At 35.5% G+C, this 17,100-nt stretch overlaps 1 protein-coding gene across 1 annotated transcript; it reads right to left on the reverse strand.

Annotated features, from left to right (window-relative positions):
- Positions 1-245: 245 nt before the first annotated feature.
- Positions 246-16,607, reverse strand: LOC114186727 (RNA recognition motif (RRM)-containing protein). The gene is made up of 4 exons (XM_028074717.2): positions 16,330-16,607; positions 14,567-14,899; positions 3,065-4,251; positions 246-1,660 (listed from the first exon to the last, which is right to left on the reverse strand). Exons 1-4 carry the CDS (start codon positions 16,339-16,341, stop codon positions 403-405), a joined length of 2,790 nt encoding a protein of 929 aa, XP_027930518.1. The 5' UTR covers positions 16,342-16,607; the 3' UTR covers positions 246-402.
- Between the last annotated feature and the right edge of the window lie 493 nt (positions 16,608-17,100).

The raw sequence follows: 17,100 nt of genomic DNA on the forward strand, positions 1-17,100 counted from the left end.
TTAACTTTCAGTTTCAAAAATTATTATACATTTTAAAAATTGTTCAGCATTTTTAGTCATTAAAATAATTTATTGATACCTGTTTGATCTCGGTTTGACCATTTAACCTCGAACAATGCCTCGCCGGATGAAATGACTGATCTCGGTTTAAACACGTTATTACTCAGTGAAAACGCTGTTTTAATAAAAGTTATAATGATAATTTTATGGAAGGGCAAGGACACAACTACTAAAAGCTCTAATGGTTTAAAAAACTAAATATGCAGTATTTCTATTACCAATCCACTGCAATCCATAAAATGAAAATGTGACCATCCTACTTACAGCCACTAACACCTTTTCTAATTTTTGAATTCATTCTAAGACGTTAAACCAAGAAAGCAACAGAAATCATGGCACAATTCAACTTCCTTTTCCTTGCTGGATTTGCTGAAGAAGAACAGCAGCTAGCTGAAGTGTTGCTTGTAGACGTTTCTGAGGATCTGAATCAGAATCTTCCTGCAAGGTGCCATCAGTCACCAGCTGATTTCCATTACCCTCTCTTTGTGGATCCCTTTGAACAATCTGTGACACCTGGGGTTGCTGTTTCTGCATCTGTAAAATTTGACCCAGTTGAGATGTCGAGAGATCAGAACTCACCAGATTGTTTTCTGTAGCATATTTTTGGGATGGTCGGGATGAGGTGTCGGACGTGCTAAATCTGGATGAGATGTCAGACGTGTTAAATCTGTTAATCTGGCGCGGATCACGATCTCCCAATGCAGATGTACTTGAAGAGCTTCCTGACTGCCTCTGCTGCTCAAGAAGAGATGCAGCTAGTTGTGCAAGCTGTTCTGGTGGAAGTGCTCCCACAGGCACTGATAAAGGATCTAAATGTCTTATGTCTGGGTAAGACAACTTGTTATCACCATAAAATGGAATAACAGAAGGTCCATTGGGATGTTGAATTGAGTTTGCATCTGTCACTGCCCTTGGAATGGTGAGTTGGCGTTCATCGGCAACAGGTTCTACAGTACCACCTGATGGTTGCAATGATAGAGTTCTACCGGAGAAGTTCTGCAGATTTTGAGAAGACCAGTTTGGTCCAGAAGTCCGCTGCTGGACAGTGTAGTTGCGATTTCTTTCGTCATGAGACTCAGACATGGTAGCCATGGCATGAACTGAATCAGAAACTGATGGAGCTGCTGCAAATTTATTTCCCAGAAATGAAAGATTGCTGATTCCAGAATTACCCAATTCTGAAATAGATGGTGATGTAGGTAGGCGTTCCAAAGGAAATGATGACTTCGGATGCAGTATATTCTCATTATAGGACAACAGGTTTTCGTTTGTCATTTCTCGTTGCATGTGTCCTGGGCCATGATTTATAACAGGATTCTCCAACCTCAGAATAACACCAGATATGCTCAATTTACCAGGTACCTTCAGTACTTTCTCTGAGAACTCGGATGGTGGAACTAGAAATAAGGTGGTCTTGTCATCCAGTTTGGCAACAGCAGCGCGCTGCTTTTCCTCCAGATAATGCATAAATTCATTGTAGAATTCCATGTCAGCATCACTTCCAGGCACAAAGAAAACAACCCAAACACCAACTGCTTGGTAGTAATGCTTTGAAAGCATATCTAGACCAGTTCTTGCTGTGCAATCCAAGAATTCGGGTCTGAAATCAATGTATTGACATTAATACCCAACATAAACAATTGAAGGAGGACAGTAATGATAGTTAACCGCTTTGCTTGTGTGCTACAGTTGCATGGTAACATGGTTAATATTGATGAGTATGGTTAAGCAAAAGTTATAAATCAGAATTCTCCCTCACCACCATTTCGAGGCAGGGTTTTGATCTTTTGGTCTTTATGTGGCTGTCACGAATTTATTGAGTACATACCAACCAGATGTTAGAGCTGCCTATGAACTAATTAATGTTCCATTGTGTCTTCTTCGGTTGCTTTAGGGGGATTCATTATCCTCCTATTCTGTTCTTGACTATCTGCTAATGAATTCTTATTGTTGCATCTTGTTAAATATTTGGATATTGTATCTTGCGCATTGCAATGGGCCTATTTTAGGATCTACATAACTGTGGTAATTAAAATATTTACAATTAATCTCTCCTTTAATACCTATATTTCATAATAACACTCTCCATTGTGCACATTGTCACTTGGATTCAGTTATGTTTCCTGTATTCTTGTCCGTTTACGACTTTTATCGAAGAATAGTGTTTTAACTCGAACATTAATAAGATGCTATATACATGTATGCTTTATAAATAAAGATATATGTTTAATTTGATAACCTTGTTGCATAAATTCATAATTAATAGACCAGTTCAAAAGTCACAATCAGCTACCTCAACCACAATATATATTTCTAAGTAAATTATCTTGTTTATTAAACAAACCAACTCAGCTATCAATTATATACTTGGATGACTAGATTAAGTTCTAACTCTAAATGCACATTTTCTACATTCTTAATTTCCGCTCAATTGCTTTAAATTAATCATTAAAAGCTCCGGCGATGACTGCTTTTTGAAGTTGTGAACAAACCAACCCTGAACTAATTCTATATAAGAAAATAATATGATCATTTATCTGAAATCCCTATATGGATATTGCAAAATTCTATCTAATTGCCAATTGGTATTGAGAAAGTTTTCCAACAAATAAAATGAGCCAATGTTTTCAGAAAAAGACCGCCTAACAGCTTTAGACAATAAAAATGTCTACAAAATTTAGTTATATCACTGTATCCTCTTTTTCTTGTAATCAAAATTTTTCAGAGGGGAGATTGAACCAATTCTAAGGTCAGTGAGGTTCAATAGACAGCAAGTATTTTTCGTATAATAGTGTGGCCACTTTTTTCCTCTTTCCCCCTCGCACATCTCAATGTTATTTTACCCCTTTCAAAAGCAGTTCTATTTAATGAGTCTCAGTAAAATTTGACTACCTAAGAAACAGAAAAGAATATGTGTGTGTGTTTGTGTGTATAGATATAGATTTTTTCAAAGTTACCTAAATCTAAAAAAAAAATACAACTTATGAAAGGAGTTAATACTTACAACATCATATCTAGGACTTTCCCCACCGGAAAGCAGCGTGCTCGACAGACAGGGGTTCCACCTTTAGCAATAGTTCCTTCCCATTTCCACTCCGCTAAAGATGAACTATCGGGTTCAGGCGTGAATCTTTTCTTTTCAACATAACCTAACTGCTGAGCACTGGAACCCATTTGGAAATTATCATAAGATTTCCAGCCTTCTTGTCTATCTAAACGAGGCAGAGGTGAATTTGGGGGGCGTTCAAGAGTCTGGCCGTAAGTAAAATTTGCAGCATCAAATCCTTTATCAAAATGCTCACGTGGTGGTAAATCAGATAAAAGTCTTGGGAGAACGTGTTTCTGTTTTTCTAATTCAGAGAAGGGATACTCTGGAAGCTCTCTTTCAAGAGGAGGAGAACCAGTCTTCGGCCTTTTAGCCTCACGTAGATAGGGAACATCTGTAAAGGCCCGCAGATCTTCGTAGAATGCACCTTTTTGAGGAAATCGATCATCTCTTTCTCTTGATGGACTATTCATAAGTTCATACATTTCTTGTGATACTCCTAGTGTTCTCCCCTTCTCTCCAACTTTTCTTTGTTCATATGTGTTAGTTCCACCCATCCATGAAGAACCCCTTTTGTGATCGTAAGGATCAGAATCCCAATTCCGGAACTGATTTGGGGAACCAATGCTGCGATCACCGTTGAAGCTTCGATCCTGTCTGAGGTTGTCAGAAGATCCATCACGACCACTTGACTTGTAAATTGGAGAGCGAGGGCCATTAAGTGATCTCCTCTCACTGTTTGATGAACCTGTTTCACTTTTGGCAAAACAAATATGAACACGGGGATTTCCAAATAACTTCCCTTTCAGATTGTCTTTTGCTCTGCATGCAGCTGTAAGGCTCCTAAAGCGAACAAAGGCATAACTACGACCTGGAAACGTTGTAATCTTCATTATTTCACCAAAGGGGGAAAATGCCTTTCTTAAAATTGATTCGTCCACCTTCAACTGAGCCGGGAACCCAATCCACAGGACCTCACTGGGTTCTGGATTTTTGTCACTCAGCTTAGATTTGTCAGAATACTGCAGCTCAGGACTACCACGGTATCCCCTAAACTCTCTTTGTGAGAAAGGAGAACCCCTTAATGTTGAGTTCCGTTCATCCCAAGAGTAATCTTCATCGCGTGGTACTGCTGATGGCTTATCCTGTGATTAAGAACAAAACTTCTTGTTGAAATTATCATACATTTCATTTATCTATTTCTAAAATTCTGAAAGGAAAATATTTCTTCCATAACTAGATGCCAATTATGAAGATTAAGTGGTTATCAACATCTAAGGTCTCGGTGCACTAAGAACTAACTAACAAGAACTTTTTGCAATTTCTACTTGCTTAATAATACAAGGCACACCACTGATCTAATGGTGGCATGACTCACTGAACCCATAGAAGTAGAACGCGACTAAAATTGCACAGTCAAATTCAACACAAAGACATTAAACAAAAAGAAATTTACTAATATGAACTATGAAGACTTGACGGAAAGAGAAACAAAAATAATGGACGAACATAATACATCAAGACAATCAATCACTCCAAGCTCTTCAATACAAGTACAACTTAACATTATCCTACACGGTATAATCGATTATAGATCATTCAGTACCGCTAGTCTACATCAAACCCCTATGCATCGTTGACCCTGGTCATGAAGATTCAACAAAGCTTTACATTAATTAGCCTTGCTAACTACCTAACACCAACCTCTAATATCCTCTTCAGTATACATAAACGACATGTCTTTACGCGGTTACACTTTGCAAGAAGAAAATGATAGCAATGTCAAAATACAATCATCTTCCCTTCTTTTAACACATAAGAGCTGAGGATGCCATAATGGAAAAAAATAAGAAACAGCACCAAACAAACCACCGTATTGTATCTTTGGTACAAATGGATCGTATAACATGCAAAATAGTTTGCACATAAGTGTTCACCATAGAATTACAATATGTATTGATTATTCTAAGTCTATGGTGATAAGTGTGTTGAGTACATATATATTTGTATGTTAAACATTCAATTCAATAGGAGGGAGGGAGCAAAAGACAAACAGCTTGTTTTCTCGTTCTATCCTGCACCACATAGTGCAGTAGCAATTGACCCTTTTAATCATTCACATAATAATGAAAAACATCCACCAAATCCGGATCAGATGCATGTACAATCCAGTAAATATTAATTCTTAATAGCAAAAGAATTCAGTAAGGGCAGGAAAAATGCTTTGTTTTCATTTTTGTCTTAATAGGGACATAATAGAGAAACACAAATAAGTAAAGCTAAAGCTCAGTTTGATTTCCATGTAAATAAAAAATAGTTACTTTTTTTCATTTCACTCCAGTTAAAATAAATGAACATATTCAATATTATCTTGATCGTATCTTAGATTATCAATCAAGGTTCTCTATCATATAACTCCCAGATTATTTCTCACTCTCAACATGGTAAAAAGGGGCATCGTTCTTTATGACTTTTCCTGCCACTACTCCACTGTCACGCTTCAAAAAAAGATTCTACTTTATTTTCCTTGATCAAAGCAGATCACCCAGCCCAGGAAGAACGTAACGTAGAATGAAATAGGTTATTCTACGTTCTTTTGATAAGATAGATGAGGCCACCTTCCCCCTATTCCTTGTGTTTAGGAGTGGGAACTACCCAAGCAACCAATCCTATTGTGGTACGAAAGGCACAGACTCCACGAATGTCTTATGCCCTTTATTACTAATAAAGGAAACAAAATCTCAAGCTGAATCTACAAAAGATAGAACCTAAATAAGAAACCAGGGAGGCCATATGGTAGAAGAGGTATTCAGGGTTCTCAATCTATTATAACCAGAAGAGGCGAGAATGGATTTTGGAGTCTGTCCCACGATTTGGTGAAAGATACGACCTCTCACATAACCGAGCCCAAAACAGTGTAAGCTAGGGCTTAAAAGTATTGTTGATCACTTGTAAAGCCAAGTAGAAAATCTTGTTCCATTAGATTCCCAACATGCAGAAGCACAAAGGCAAGTAACATAGAAACTAGAGTGAGTTGGATGGAATGTGATGATCTTCAAGGCTGAAGGGAGCTAGAATGGAAGCTAGAGCAGGAACAATAGGAGCTCCAGTAAAGGAAAAGCTTTATTCCAGCGAATAAAAGATAATCAGCTCCACATGACATATGGATTAACATGCCACAATCCTTTGGGACTCACAAATTAGAGATGTTGTAATATACTCTTTCCCGTAACTTCTCATAACATACCACAATCCACTATAAAACAAATAGGGATAAAAAATGTGGTAAATGTCATGAAGATAAAAGAAAAACCATCTATACCCAAATTCATATTGTTGTTTTCATAAAGAAGCCATCAAAGGTTTTCCTCAAATTGAGATTTGTCTATATAAGGATCGAATTGTATCACAAGAACAGTGGAATATAAAAAAGTAATAAGGGAGGCACATAGATCAATCAATCATATTGGTTGTACGCTTGAATTTAGAACGAAGAGGAATAATGCTTCCAAGCACAACACACATAATAGAACTACATAGATCATAATAGCATTCACAGAAATGTTCTAACATAGCTGACAAAAAGTAAACAGATGGGTGCCTAACTCCAAAAGTTGGAGTATTAGGCGAGTCTCTTCCCCCCTTCCCTTTCCTACTTTTCCACTCTCCTTTTAAGGGCATATCAAAGTGCCCAATGAATAATCTGGGAAAGGATGTATCAGTTAAGTAAGTCAGAACCTTCTTTAGTCAGTTGCAGCCTCCCACCATAGAAGATGAGATAGGCTTAGCCTCAACCATAGTGGTTTTGGCTAACAAAATGATGCATTTATATTGTAAGACATAGAGTGGTCGATCAGGTTGAGGCTAAACCTCAATGCCTAGGAAGCAGTCCAATAAGGGTCACTCGGACAAAACTCCTTTGGAGAGAATTCTGAATTGAGACACTGAAGTAGTCCAGTTCAGCTAAATACATTAGAGATCTAAGCCAAAGCCAACATGGCTGAGGCTAAGCTCATCTTATGTGCTCTTCTTCAGCAGTTGATTTCCAAACTCAATTCATGTCTCTCCAGAGATCTTTTGGTGACTTGGACTACTTCCTTGGCTCTGTTCTATTTTTTTAGTGTCAGCTAAGGAACAGACCACCAATGGATTTCAACCGAGCAGAAATGGCTTGATTTGAAAAGAAAGTGAGACTGTTTGATATCGTTTCTTGACATTGAGCAGTTCACTTATGAGTTGACCAGCCCTTGCTATTGTGAGTGTTGAAATAAATATGGATTCCATTACATAATTGGAATGAGTGAGAATAGTAAACAGATGTCAAGATAGACACAGTGAGGTGATTAAAGTCAGGTGAGCAAAAGTTGAACTTAAAGCTCCCAGGCTGCAGGGCTCTCTAACACTGAAAGAACTGAAAGAATTTCCTGCTGAATCAGAAATCAATAGTTAGGTTGTAGTGGCTCAGAGGATACCGTGTTATAATTATGAAAATGGAGAACGGCAAAGTTGTACTATTGACTGTGAGTAGTGTACTCAGAAGCTCTATGTATATAGAGCAAGATACAAGAGGTAAATTTTAACAGACTGAAAGGAAAGTAACTACCTGCAACCATTTGACAGTGATAGGTGCAACTCTCTTACAGGGACAGGTGCCCTATTCAAAGCCTACTTTAAGGTTATACACTTACAGACCTAAATTAATTTAACTATAAAGAACAAGGGCAACAAGGATTGAATTGCTAAACACTTGGACATTGAACCTTTGATACTGTGTCCCAAAAGTTTAAGCATTAGGTTAAATAATTGAAAGACTTTTTACATTTATAACAACAATAATATATGCCTTCATTCCTAGTCCGAATTTCCAAAAAAACACAGCAAATGGAACAAATTGTCAATCCATTGAATACTTGACGAGTAAAACAACTTGTAAAGTTTAATATCTGATAGCTAAATGGTCTTTTAACATCAAAACCTTATGCTCACCAAACAGGACAACTACAAGGATTTCTAGAGTGCTATGTTATTATACTCGATCACACATAAATTCATGAAACTAGTGTTTAAAAAATAATAATAGTCATTAACTAGGTTAGATACTGGGTTAATCCGTTACAGGTTGAACCAATAGGTCAGCAGTTGAACCACGTAAAACGGAGGAGATTAAAATAATAATTAAGATTATGTATATATTAACATTTTTTCATAAAAAAAATTAATATTAATGTTGGTTTCCTAGTGAAATGCAAGGATATAAAGTTCCAGTACAAAGTGTTTGATTCTCGGTCTACTTACTTTTTAAAAGATTTCTAAAATTTCCTTAAAACCATAAATAATTTGGAGCCACACACTTATCCAGTCAAATACAGTTTTTGCAGCATCAGTTCAACCCATAGTCAACACCTTCAACTCAGGATTGTCCCTTCCATGCAATATTTCAACATTTTAACAATAATAGTGGTAAAACAAAACACTTTGCTAGAGGGCATGACAGTACTTATACAACAATTCCTAGTAATTGTTTTGTTTTACCACTAATATTTGTTAATGCTGCTGTTCACTTTCATGCCCTCTAGTCAGCGAAACTTAATTTGCTCACCATACATGCCTTTGCACAAAATTTTAAATAGAGACAACCATGACATTGATCCCTTGTATTTCGCTTTAGTCTTTTCCTTTATTGTTTCCTTTTTCCATATATTCCACCCAGTAAATCCCTAGAGATTTATAAAAAAAAAATATCCATTTCAATATACAGAAAAAGAAAAGATTGCATCTAGCAAATTGGTTTCTAAGTTTCCTTTGACAACAAGATAGCTTTGCCTTTTCTCCCTCCAAAGACTACTTATAGCATCAGCTTATCTGAATTTCAAAAGTACAAGTTATTATTATAATCTAACTATTCCCATAAGAAAAAGCTAAAAGACGAAGACACATGAATGACCTTATATTAGACCTTTAAAGACACAAGCGCTCTTGCGAGAACCTGTTGAGCTTTAAACCACAGATAATGCACCTACCTTTACTGAAATGTAACTTATAAGAAAAATAGGGTTGAACACTTGGTCATAAGGACTGACCATATTATGAACCAACCCTCTCAATAGCTTAAGCTATTGAGTGAAGACTGCTTGATGGTTTTCTATTACATCTCTATCTACATTGTAAAACTCTAATGTGTGGCATGCCAAATCATTGGTGAACTCATGCATGCTAATCAAAGTTATGTTAACTTAAGATGTGTAGTTACCTTGCACACTATTGACTAAAATTGATTGGGATTTGCGAAATAATATGAATCTAATCCTTATTTAATAAGTTTAACTAATAGTTTTATAGTTTTCAATAAATATTAACCAATTATAGAGGGTGTGTTGAAAAAAAAGTATTTCTAAATTACATTCTTTTACGGTGTTACTAGATTCAGACTCAAACAAAGGGAAATGGTCCCTTGACCGCCCAAGCTTACCATTTTGTAAATTCAAGTTTAATTTCTAACTTCATCAGTCAATAGTGATTCTTTCATTTTGAGGTCCATTTGGAATCAAGTGAATGGATTATGGTCATAACAAAATCCATGATTTTACTTCAAATCTGAAGACCTCTAATTGCCTAGTCTCTTGATTACCATATGATGTACATATTGACTTCTGAAACTAGTTCTCGTTCATTGCCCAACAATTTTGCATCTTTGGAAATCTTGTTTGGTGTTGGTAAAGATCAAATTTGCCCAAGAACATCAAACAATTCCCTGGTCAAAAGATTTTGACACTACGTTCAATTTGAACTTATGTGGTGTATAAATGGTTAGAAACAAGATAGGATCTTTATCATTGGTCCTCCATTACATCTTGATTCATATGGAATCAAGCAGTTCACTTGTCTTTTCTTAAATACTCTGCAAAAAAACAAAAAAAAATTCTTAAGGGCCATCTTTTTCAGACATTCCAACAGATTGGCTTGCTCCGTAGCATGTTTCACAAGTTTAGACCTACACATTTGAACCTCCTAAAAAAAGCTTAAACTACTAAACAAATTGATATTGAAGATAGATAGGATAAGAGGAAAGCAAGAGTAAGAAATTTGAGTATTAGCTCTTATTTTGTCTTGTGATTGTTGTGTTTGGTGAGGTAAGCTACCAGATAATATAAAATATATGTAAATATAGACAAAGTTAATCTAACAAAAAAAGGTAGTGGTGATACAGATATTGGTTATAATTATATAAATGTTTTTTGAGACAACAATTGCAGCTATGGTAGTTAATTATATAAATGTTTTTTGAGACAACAATTGCAGCTATGGTAGTTACTGATAACGATGACAATTACAGTAATGATGATGACAGTGATATAGAGATTATTGTGGGCAATAGTGAAGATACAAAAACAATAACGATGTTGACAACAGTGGTGCCATTGACAATGAAAATAGTGATAACGGTGATGATAAACACTTATTGTAGTGAGAATTATGGTGGCAATACTATGATGATGGTATGGTAGTAGTGATAGAACTGTTTGTCATGCAACTTATTGTGCTAACGATGGTGGTTGTTGAAATGGTGTTGACATAAATGGTTGTGATCACTTTATTTGCAAACAATGATGGACATGGATGGTAGTTGCATTTGCAGTATCATTCATCGCAATGGTGTTTATAGCAGTGTTGATAGAAGTTGTGGCAACGATTGTGGAACAAATAACCTGAGCAATTACGAGGTACAAAAGGGAGAATAATTTTATTAAATCCTACTTGTTCGCAACCAAACTTCTCCTTAGGTTAACTTTAAAACTAATGAACTTCATAGAATAAGCAACAAAGATCAGCTTATCATACTGACACACCAAACAAATTGAAGATATGATAATTTATCTCATTCTATCCTTTTCATCCAGCCATTAAACAAACCCTTCGTGAATGCCCCCTATCCATGGTTCTAAATCTACCATATCCCCCTCTCATAAGAACCCATTGGACTTTAGATGTGGACAATGCACAACCTATTATACCCTTTTTTTTTAAATTTAATAAGCAAACCCATGACTACCAGGCCAATGAAGCTCTAATATCATGTCAAAGACAACATCTACTAAAAGCCTAAGCAATTAAGTGAGGCTCATTAATACTTTACCAGAAGTAAATAGTCGTTTCGGATTGGTTGGTATTTGCAACCTCTCCGAGATTATAAGAATTGAAATAATGAAACTAAGTGAAATTCCAAACTCTGAGCTTCAACAAATACAAGCAGCTCAATATTGTAAATGCATGCGTGTATTCAATCACTGGAACATAAAAATTACGCTTGAAGTTTCTCGTCTTTGCTCTACCCTTTGATGTCCAATGTTTCCGTTTCTAAAATTGTGACTCGTTTTGCCTTTGGTAATGTATAAGATGAATTATAGATCTCAGTGCAGGTTAGATCTTTGGTTCTGAAACAATTCTTTAAAGAATATCCTTACGGTCTCTTGATAGTAGACTGCACCACCATAATACTTAATTTGAAAAGATGATATATTTACAGTTGTACTTTTCTTTAAGAAAAATAAAGATATAGAAGTTTGTTAGCTTTCTGGTCTTTCCGGCTAATGGATGGGACTTGGGAGGAACTTGTCGTTTTTCCATAGTGCATTCCAACCAGTCCTTCCAGTTTCTTACTCATTCACAATGCAAGAATATATTCTTTCTTGATAATATATTGTTAGAGATGTATGATTCACACACAAGTTCCTGCTTGTACCCAAAGTTCAGATTTTATAATGTTATGTTTATAATGATTCTTCCAAAAGAACTTCGAGCAGACGTTCTTGAGATTTTTATCTTTAACTATAAACCTCAAGTATTTCACCAAAACATATGCATATATTGAATGACCTGTTCCATGTTCAATGGCTTCACGGAGCCTTTCTTGCTGCAGTGTATATGTAGCATGTATTATTCTGGCTCCAAAGCTATTTAATAGTACATTTATACTCATCATTGACAACATGTGTATGCATTAAGCTGTGGTATTTGGTGATATCATATTTTCCCTTTAAGAGCAGATTTCTCATTGAGTTTTTTATATGTTTGGAGGGAAAGAACCAAGCCTCATGGAAACGCATTAGGTATGCACGTATTCTTGTATTTGATTGAAGTTAAACCTGATTTTCAAGCTGAAGTTTAACCTACGATCTACACTGGGAAATTTGTATGGCATTTTGTTTTGTTTCTTTCCAGATTTTATGGATATCTTCTGAGGTTTCTTCAGTGTAGTTTTGCTTTATTTTCCGTGTGCTATAGTGTCAACAATAAAATATTGTTTTTCCTCCTCTGAATCTTCCTATATATTAATCGATCAATAAAAAAAAACATGATAAAGTATATTTTACAGCTATATACCAAACAAATGCAAGAACATACAAATCTGGACCTTTATTATTACACAAAAGCAATAAATTGCAGTTCAGCTCCATGAACAGAAGTGAGAAAGGTACATACTTGTTTATGCTATCACTACTATAATCCAAATAAACATAATATCATAAAAAAACCACCATAAAAACAATGAATACTTGGTAAGTGAAGTTGTAACAGTAATATCAAAATCATCATATATTTAGTTAAAAAGATCTCCACCCTATGATAAAACAAAAAGAGTAACAAGAACTAAAATTTACTGAACCATAAAAGCATCTTAGTAGCCTATGTATGGCAGAAAAGCCAGCATTATTCAAAAATGAAGGGTTACATTATGTAGCAACTAATATATACATGCAAAGAAGCAAAAAACTGTGACCAAACTCAACCTAGCCCACTGCATATCTGAACATTTTTCTACTTTGAGACATGTTAAGCAGTTTCTCAACTAAATTAATCAAGATATAACACTTTTCAGGATTTTTTGTTTCTATTCCCATTTCCTTTAATATAAAATTTGGCCAATATTCTTCAAGGTTTTAATTGGCAGAGATCACCATAAAAAATACACAATGCAAGTCTAATTTCACCCCCACAACTACATTTTTTATGTTGAATAATGAGCAGTGATTCAAATACATGAACAGTGAACAGATAGCACCACCTCTTGCTGCTGTTTTCACAGGTGAAATTACCAAAATAGAAAAGGATGAAACTCAATGACATATTATAAACAACATTTAATGCAAATGCCAAACAATTTAAACAGTAGCATCATCTAATGCATAACAAACAAAAAATGTTTATAAACATCCCTAAGTCATTATTAGCCTATACCTTTTCAGAAAAGTTCAATCTACATGGTCAGCAGATAGAGGCTAACATTTGGCGTTTGGTGTCAATGTTGTTTAAAGCACAAGTCTCTTTAAGGGAATTTCTCTAACATTTATGCAAGGGGATTGAGTAGATTTGCTCTGTTTATGTTCTCCTTTTTTGCTTTTTGTATTTTTTCATAATTGCTTGCATTTTCCTTTGCAGTAACAAGGACCCATTATTCTCCATATCTAAGCAATTAACTACCTTCTGTTTGTCTTCATAAATTTCTTTCATAATTAAAATAAATGAAACCGTGAATCAACAATGTCACGGCCCTTCAGTATCTTCAAAGCACTAGACTCCAACAGATAAGTCATTCCAAATTCCAACCCACCAGTGGAAAAGAATGACAAGATAAGCATAGGATTTAAGTTAACAAATAATACACAAACAACCAACCCAAACGATGAATTGAAGTGTCATAAATTATACTACAGCACTCGTGGCTATTGAAATGAGTAACATTTTATAGTCACATTACTTGTTCTTAGTCAAATATTACCACTATACAGAGGCATTGAGTTCTAGCTCAAAAAAATATTCTGTTTTTAATATTTTTTCCGGTAATATCTTAAAGTATAGTGAAAATAAATGGGGCTCATACTTGAAGATGCTGATATCAGCTTTTAATATCACCTCAGATAAATGGAGAAGTATGTTATACCCTTTGTTTCATGAGTTTGCTGTACTTTTGATGTTGAAATCATTGGGTGTGTAAAATCTCATCAAATTTGAACAATACCAATGGCAAACATGAAACATTTCTTGCCAATTGGAAAATATGGAAAACCAATGCAGGTTAAGAAGAAGTATCAAGCAGTTGAGTTAATGATGCATGGATCCATTAGGCAGTAGTTGGTTGAGTAGGGTTATCATTTTCTAGCCAGTTCTGACTGAATTATTAACTGAAATTAAAAGCAGTAACTTACGACCATACTCATCTTAATAGTAAGGTGAATATTCTGGAACACCTTAATTTGATGGATTGAACCATATGAATTATAATACGAGGGAAGCGATAACTGATGTGTTTCCTTCATTTCTTTTCTTTTTTTTTGTGCAAATTTTGCTGATTTATTTCTAAGCCAATACTATGGCCTTGTGATTAAATGAATTGAACTTCAGTGGTAGATTCATATAATGAACTGGAAAAGTAACAAGCAGTAAAAGGTGGGCAACACTGACCGCCTTTGCAAACTCGATTCTAAGTGGGTTGCCAGCAAGAGTAAAACCTTGCAGTGCCCTCATGGCATCAATAGCATCTTCATCCCTTCTAAAATTAACAAAAGCATAGCTGCGGCCAGACTGGAATGCAACATTCTCCAGTGGTCCAAATCGCAAGAAAGGGTGAGCAAGTTCTTCCTCTACAATACTGTGGGATAGATTCCCAACCCAGAGATGCCTGGAAGGAGGGTTGTTGCTGCGGTTGTCACGTCCACTAACCCCATTCCCCTTGTTATCTTCATACCTTGAAGGGTAATCCCTCCTAAACCGGTCCCTTCCTCCTCCACGATCCAACTATTTCCAAACACAATACAAATGATAGATACAGTAAATTCCACCATTCCTTATCTCTCACAAAACTAATACAGCTGAACCAAAAACATGAATCTACATGCACACATAAACAACCAAGCAATCAAAAACCCACTTAATTAATCTTTCCACTTAAAATTCAAAAATAAAATACAAATGCACAACACGTTAATTAGCCTTGAAGTCTAACTGCCAACACCAACCTTCAGTACCCTTTTATGTACAAATCAACAAGACGATACTTTGCACTTAAAATTTTCACCATTGAACTATGTGTTAATAAAGTTTATAAGTGATGAGTACACATGGTATCAAGAATAGTAGAACCAACCTATATGTTTCCATCAATCACTTCATAGCACCAAAAATATTAGCATATTGAATATTTTATTCATTAGGAGGGAGGGATAAAAAGACAACATGTTTTCTTATTCTATGCTGCACCACAATGCTTTCTTTTAATTATTCACTGAAAAACGAAAAACACCCATCAAATCTGGATCAGGAGCATATACGATTCAGGAAATATTAATTCTTAATATATTTCTTAGCATGAGAATTCACCAAGGGACAGGGAAAGTGCTTTGTTTTCATATTTTCTAAATAAGGACATAATGAATAGAGAAACACAAATAAGTAATAGCTGAAGCACAAATTCGATTTCCAAGTAAAAAAAAAAAAAAGATGCCTTTTGTAATTTCACTCCAGTTAAAATGTACGTAAATATCCAATATTTTCTCCATCGTATCTTCTTAGATTATTAATTAAGGTTTCATCATATGACTCCCAGATTATTCGCCCTCTCAACATGCTTTAAAGGGTATAATCCTCAGTTACCTATCCCGACACAGCCAAGCTCCCTAATATTCAAAGTTCTACTTCGTTTTCATTATAATCCATTCAAAGTTCAAACTAGTCATATATTTTTCCAGTGGTGATGGTGGCATATCGAAGTACCCAACCACCCACCAATCTGTAAAATGCTGGATCTGACAACTAAGTCACAACCTTCTTTATTTAGTACCCAGCATAGATTATGAGATGAGCTTAGCCTCAGTCATAGTGGTTTTGGCTAATATGCTGACGCATTTACTCTCTAAGAAATAGAGTAACCCATCAGGTTTAGGCTCAACTCCAACTCCTAGGGAGTAGTCCAACAAGTTACCCCCAACTCCTTTAGAGAGGACTCTGAATTGAGAACACTGAAGTAGTACAAAACCATTCCATCTCTTCTTCAGCAATTGATTTACAAACTCAATTCAGTGTTCTCTCCAAAGGGCACTTGTTGACTTGGACTACTTCCTAAACCCTGTTCTATTTCTTAATTTCAAGCTTTATAACAGAATCACCAATGGATTTCATGCAAGCAGAAATGAGTTTGATTCGAAGAAGAAAGTGAGACTTTCTGGTACCTTTTTTGACATTGTGCAGTTCGGTTCTGAGTATACAAGCCCTTGCCTTTGTGAGTGTTGAAATAATCATAGATCACATTCCATAATTGGAATGAGAGAGAATAGCCAACAACACATATCAAGATCGACACAGTGAAACCGTTGGAAACAGATAAACAGAAGTTGATCGTGAAGCTCCCAGCCTGCAGGGTTCTCGAAGTCGAACCCTAGATGCCGATCTTCACAGGAAAGAAACTGCTGCAGGAATTTCTGGCTGAATCAGAAATCGATAAGACGATGGGCCTTTAAGATACGCCGCTCTTATTTCCACACCAAAAAATTGGGGTTTATTCCTTCTTCACCGTGCAATTCTTATCTGCACCCCCTAAGTGTGAAAAGACTAAATTGTAAGTATTTTTAAATGTTACTTGTGTCCTGGAACAAATTTATCTCTTCTAGAAATAAACAAAATTAGTCCTTCTTTATAAGGTTTCTGTTCTGACAGTGGAATCAGCGTCTCAAAAAAAAATTAGAATCACGTTATTTTTTCTTGAGTTTTCTTCTTCTTTTTTTACTAATATAATAATTACCATCATATTGTTGAGAAGTTTAAGCTATAGTTCGAGAAAATATTTTGTATAATATACAAATAAGAAGATTCACTCAATAATTAGCTTTTACAAAATACTTAGACAATGGAGAACCATATCTTATTTACAAAGATGGTTGTTTCGTAAGTGGTGTGAAGAAAGAGCAGGACATAGTAAGCAATAAAAAACAAAAACTTCCAAA

The sequence above is a fragment of the Vigna unguiculata genome, chromosome 6, assembly GCF_037176805.1.
Source record: "Vigna unguiculata cultivar grain cowpea cultivar isolate G323 ecotype 2 chromosome 6, ASM3717680v1, whole genome shotgun sequence".
Classification (NCBI taxonomy): Eukaryota; Viridiplantae; Streptophyta; class Magnoliopsida; order Fabales; family Fabaceae; genus Vigna; species Vigna unguiculata.

Bases quoted from the DNA above. Each gene is read 5' to 3' on its own strand.
- LOC114186727 (XM_028074717.2), bottom strand. The intron at 4,252-14,566 runs GTCAGTGTTGCC...TCTTAATCACAG, and splicing joins GAATCGAGTTTGCAAAGGCG to GATAAGCCATCAGCAGTACC. The intron at 1,661-3,064 runs GTAAGTATTAAC...CATTGATTTCAG, and splicing joins AAAGTCCTAGATATGATGTT to ACCCGAATTCTTGGATTGCA.